At 40.9% G+C, this 6,000-nt stretch overlaps 1 protein-coding gene across 1 annotated transcript in view; it reads left to right on the top strand.

Annotated features, from left to right (window-relative positions):
- Positions 1-604: 604 nt before the first annotated feature.
- Positions 605-6,000, top strand: part of LOC134591396 (replication protein A 32 kDa subunit-A-like) — a 51,783-nt gene continuing 46,387 nt past the window's right edge. Inside the window, exon 1 of the mRNA XM_063444460.1 lies at positions 605-679. Within this exon, the coding sequence (XP_063300530.1) occupies positions 664-679 (16 nt within the window). The 5' untranslated portion in view covers positions 605-663. The remainder of the gene's footprint in view (positions 680-6,000) is intronic.

Below are 6,000 nucleotides of genomic sequence, written 5' to 3'. Positions count from 1 at the left end.
ACACATAAAGTATTTCATCAAGCTAAAGTGCTTTAGTTGCCTTAAGTGTCCCATTAACCCCTTAATGACACATAACATGTGGGGTTAAAGACTGCCAACCAGTGCTGCTGAGGAGCTATATTAAGGGTGGGGGTGCCCTGGAATAGCCTCATACAGCAGGGAGTACTCATAATGTGCTTTAAAACCTTGGACAGCTCAGCAGCTGTTTGACAGGAATATCATATGTATCAAAACACTGAATCAGTGACATCTTGGAGGTAACCTACCTCCATAATAGTTGTTCTTTATATGGTTATGCTTCACACAATTAATTAGCAATGCATGGGGAACTACACACATCAAATCATTGTCTTCATTACAGTAAAAGCCAATACAAAAATGAATAAACAAAGAATACTAAAAATAAAAAATCATAATATGTAAAATCCGTGCCCTATTCAAACATGGCCGTCACGATTTCCACCTGTGACTCACGAATGCGCGCCACCAGCATTGGAAGGCCTCCGCGTCTTCTGATTGGCCGGAGGAAGTTGGCGCGCCGCTGGTCCTCGCTGCTCATTGGTGATTGTGGGGCTGGGTATTGATTGGCTCTCGGTGTTTCTCACGCCAAGAGGTAGTGTGCGTTGCGCAGCAGCTTGACTTGTGTGACTAGAGCGGCTCAAGATGTGGAACAATACCGGTAAGTGGTTCGGTCGGTAGGTACCCGGCTGTGTCTTACAACAAGTCAGTGAGTGGCCGTCAATGAGCCATGCTGCGCTGTGATAGTCCATGTTGTGTCAGCGCTGAGTTAATGTGGGTTTAACATGTCTGCCCTGGGTCTGCTGGCACTGTGGTACATTAGTACAATGTGTGTTTATTAGGGACAGGAGCAAAACTTCACATTATAGTCCGGTTATACTGAAATGTCGTGTACTCAGTCCTCCTATAGGGAATAAGTGGAAATTAATTTATTGATGGAACCATCTAGTGTTGGGAATACAAACCTGTGTTCTTATAGCTATATTCTTATCTTTATTTAGATTCAGTAATCTCCCCCCTACCGGGAGCTCCTTTAGTGGCGGTCAGGTAGACTGTCACTACAGGCCTATTTAATCCTGCAATGTAAACATTTTTGTTTATTGTAAATGGCAATGCTTTACTTTGTAGGAAATGGAGAAAAAAAAGGTACAATAGCGTTAAGTTGAGGGTAGGGAAGGCAGCACACCTAAACAGGTAAGTCTCCCTCTCCCAAAAGAACAAATAATAATACAGAACAATAAGGTGCACCAGGGGGTTAGGGATCAAGGTGTTACTCAATAAGACAAATGGAAAAACAGATAATACTCTGTCAATAAGGTGATATCAAATCGTATATACATAAAACAGAACAAGCCAAAAGTCCAGGGTGAGATGTGTGAGTAAGTCTATAAGTTTGCCTGTATCTTCAGTTAAATATGCCTCCCAGGTAATCGACGTCCAGGGACATAAAAGGGAAAAAAAGAGTACCAATAGTGCAATATCTATAAAATATAATGACTCCAATAAAAGGAAATCTAAAATGGCCTACTCACGAGCGCTGAAACCAGCTCTAGTGTGAAGCGTTTGCAGTAGATTTATTCTCCCACTTCAGGGATATGGTGGAAGGTATTGGCCGGTATGTTTCTTGTCGGCAGGTAGTATGTGAAAATAAAACAAGGGGTGCAAAACTAGTGCTCTCTGTATAAAATGTATGAAACCAGGAGTAAGAATAAATACTCCCATTTATCTGAGCAGATAACCTCCTCAGTATAATTAGCGTGGGTGGTATAATCCCCACCAGGGATACTTTGTGAGGTCCTCACTGGAAAGATAAAAACTGGATGCCAGGAAAAAAAGGTATATGGTACTAATAGTGGTAGTAAAAGTTACCAAAAACCTTTATTAAAATAATAACAATGATAAAATTAGTCCACAATGCGTTTCACCCACAATGGGCTTTTTCAAGCCTGACACTTGCTTACAAATCTCTGCACAATGCTGCTCCCACCTACTTATCCTCACTAATACACAAATCTGTCCTGTCTAGGCCCCTACGCTCTGCCGGAGATCTACGTTTAACCTCTGTACGTACTCCTTCCTCTGATGCTCACCATAACCCCTTAAGGACCAAACTTCTGTGTCCTTAAGGGGTTAAAGACTTCTTTATTACTCTCTTTGTTACTCTCACCCAGTCTCCACTCCTTTAAAAGAAAAAAAAAAGATACTTCTTTAGGAAAGCATATCAATTAAACTGTGAACAGCTTTCCCTTCCCGCACCCAAATTCCTCTCCTGAAACGGTCATCAAAACACTGAGCCTTAAATTAATACTATCCTAGCAACCTGCTTTTCATCCCTACCCTTACCTTTTTGTGTCACTATACCCAACTCCCACTAGCATGTAAGCTTATTGAGTAGGGCTCTCAATCCCTCAAACTTGTCTGGTTACAAATATGTATCTATTAGTCCACCCATTGTACAGCACTACGGAACTTGTTGGCGCTTTATAAATAATAATAAAGCCTGCATGTTTAGGTGAATGAACCTCATATTTCATATGAGTAAATATATTTATTTGGCACCCCTGACTAAATCCCTTGGTGTTGCTAAGTTTTCAGTCATCGGTTCCTCATTGCAGGGCCGTATTTAAGCTTACACTGCAGCGAGCCTCAGAGTGATGCAGTTCCCATAGTTTCTCATAAGAGCAGGCATTAGGTTGCTTGAGTAGGTCCTGCCAAAATGGGTTACATTGGTGTTGTCAGGCTTATGCAATGTACAGTCATATTATACTGTAACGCAATTTTTTTAATTTTTTTTTTTTTAACCTATATTTTGTGGACTTTGAAGTTAGTTTATAGATGAGTGAGTGTGCTGAAATTTGTAAATCACAGTACTTGGATCGCTGTAATATAAAATGATTTTCCTGACATGTGGTGGCAGTACAGTAGGGATGTACTCTTCTCCAGGACAAGCATCTGAAATTTAAAATTAAAGGACCACTCTAGGCACCCAGACCACTTCGGCTTAATGAAGTGGTCTTGGTGCCAGGTCCAGCTAGGGTTAACCCATTTTTTTTATAAACATAGCAGTTTCAGAGAAACTGCTATGTTTATAAATGGGTTAATCCAGCCCTCAAATCCTCTAGTGGCTGTTTCATTGACAGCCGCTAGAGGCGCTTGCGTGATTCTCACTGTGAAAATCACAGTGAGAGCACGCAAGCGTCCATAGGAAAGCATTGATAATGCTTTCCTCTGAGACCGGCTGAATGCGTGCGAAGCTCTTGACGCGCGCATTCAGCCGAATGGGAGGATCGGAGGAGGAGAGCTCCCTGCCCGGCACTGGAGAAAGGTAAGTTTTAACCCCTTTCCTCTCCCCAGAGCCCGGCGGGTGGGGGCACCCTCAGGGCACTATAGTGGTCCTTTAACAACATAAAAAGTTCCCTCCCCGAACAGGTATAAGACACCAACCTGCCATGGACCCCCTGGAATATTTCAGAGGGGCACATGGGTTGCTGCCAGGGGGATCCAGCCTGATTGCCTCCTCGGTGGAGAGCGGAGTGTCCTGTCTTCAAATTATGTGGATCTCCTTTGGACGAATTAATCTGACAAATGTCAGAAACCAAGAAGGCACTTCCTCAGGACAGGAAGTATTCCTGGAAGCCCAGATACAAGAACCGCAGAGGGTATCAAGAACAACAAGGCAAAGATCCAAGGCTTGACGCACAAAGACATCAAAACCGACAGAACAAAAAGATTCTGACGCTATTCGAGTGGGCGGAAGGATATAACAATTTTTTTTTCACAGATTGAGAGAGACCACTGTAAAGCCGTGGATTCTGAATCTGGTTGCAAGAGATTAAAAAATAACATTCTTAATTTCCCAAGACCAGATTTTAGGGATCGACCGATATTGATTTTTTAGAGCCGATACCGATACCGATAATCTGTGAACTTTCACGCCGATAGCCGATAACTTGCCGATATTCTGTACATTTACCATTTTGAAAAAATAAACTATTTCTAAAGGTAAATGCACAAAATATACATGCCACATGTAGTGGATGAAGTGTATTTAGACATGGGAGCTGTGTGTGTAGTGGATGCAGTGTGTATTTGTGTAGTGTGTATAGTGGATGCAGTGTGTAGTGTGTATAGTGGATGCAGTGTGTATTTGTGTAGTGTGTGTATAGTGGATGCAGTATGTATTTGTGTAGTGTGCATAGTGAATGCAGAGTGTTTGTGAAGTGTGTATAGTAAATGCAGAGTGTGTGTTTGTGTAGTGTGTGTATAGTGAATGCAGTGTGTGTGTAGTGTGGGTAAAGTGAATGCAGTGTGTTTGTGTAGTGTGTATGTATGTAATGTAGTGTGTATGTAATGCAGTATGTGTGTGTTTGTGTAGTGTGGATGTATGTAATGCAGTTTGTGTGTTTGTGTAGTGTGTGTATGTAATGCAGTTTGTGTGTGTGTTTGTGTAGTGTGTATGTATGTAATGAAGTGTGTGTGTGTTTGTGTAGTGTGTATGTATGTAATGAAGTGTGTGTGTGTTTGTGTAGTGTGTATGTATGTAATGCAGTGTGTGTGTTTGTGTAGTGTGTATGTATGTAATGCAGTGTGTGTGTTTGTGTAGTGTGTATGTATGTAATGCAGTGTGTGTGTTTGTGTAGTGTGTATGTATGTAATGCAGTGTGTGTGTGTTTGTGTAGTGTGTATGTATGTAATGCAGTGTGTGTTTGTGTAGTGTGTATGTATGTAATGCAGTGTGTGTGTGTGTGTGTTTGTGTAGTGTGTATGTATGTAATGCAGTGTGTGTGTGTGTGTGTTTGTGTAGTGTGTATGTATGTAATGCAGTGTGTGTGTGTGTTTGTGTAGTGTGTATGTATGTAATGCAGTGTGTGTGTTTGTGTAGTGTGTATGTATGTAATGCAGTGTGTGGTGTGTGTATGTATGTAATGCAGTGTGTGTATGTATGTAATGCAGTGTGTGTATGTATGTAATGCAGTGTGTAGTGTGTGTATGTATGTAATGCAGTGTGTGTATGTATGTAATGCAGTGTGTGTATGTATGTAATGCAGTGTGTGTATGTATGTAATGCAGTGTGTGTATGTATGTAATGCAGTGTGTAGTGTGTGTATGTATGTAATGCAGTGTGTGTATGTATGTAATGCAGTGTGTGTATGTATGTAATGCAGTGTGTGTATGTATGTAATGCAGTGTGTGTATGTATGTAATGCAGTGTGTGTAGTGTGTGTATGTATGTAATGCAGTGTGTGTAGTGTGTGTATGTATGTAATGCAGTGTGTGTAGTGTGTGTATGTATGTAATGCAGTGTGTGTAGTGTGTGTATGTATGTAATGCAGTGTGTGTAGTGTGTGTATGTATGTAATGCAGTGTGTGTAGTGTGTATGTATGTAATGCAGTGTGTGTAGTGTGTGTATGTATGTAATGCAGTGTGTGTATGTATGTAATGCAGTGTGTGTAGTGTGTGTATGTATGTAATGCAGTGTGTGTAGTGTGTGTATGTATGTAATGCAGTGTGTGTAGTGTGTGTATGTATGTAATGCAGTGTGTGTGTGTAGTGTGTGTATGTATGTAATGCAGTGTGTGTGTGTAGTGTGTGTATGTATGTAATGCAGTGTGTGTGTGTAGTGTGTGTATGTATGTAATGCAGTGTGTGTGTGTAGTGTGTGTATGTATGTAATGCAGTGTGTGTGTGTAGTGTGTGTATGTATGTAATGCAGTGTGTGTGTAGTGTGTGTATGTATGTAATGCAGTGTGTGTGTGTAGTGTGTGTATGTATGTAATGCAGTGTGTGTGTGTATGTAATGCAGTGTGTGTGTGTAGTGTGTGTGTATGCATGTAATGCAGTGTGTTTGTGTAGTGTGTGTGTATGTATGTAATGCAGTGTGTGTTTGTACAGTGATGTAATTTGTGTAAAATGGGGGGGGGGGTATTTATGTTAATTATTTTTTTATTTTATATTTAAATTGTTTTTTTTTGTTTCTTTTA

The sequence above is a fragment of the Pelobates fuscus genome, chromosome 1 (assembly GCF_036172605.1).
Source record: "Pelobates fuscus isolate aPelFus1 chromosome 1, aPelFus1.pri, whole genome shotgun sequence".
Taxonomy (NCBI): Eukaryota; Metazoa; Chordata; class Amphibia; order Anura; family Pelobatidae; genus Pelobates; species Pelobates fuscus.
This window is presented reverse-complemented; position numbering and strand designations above follow the sequence as displayed.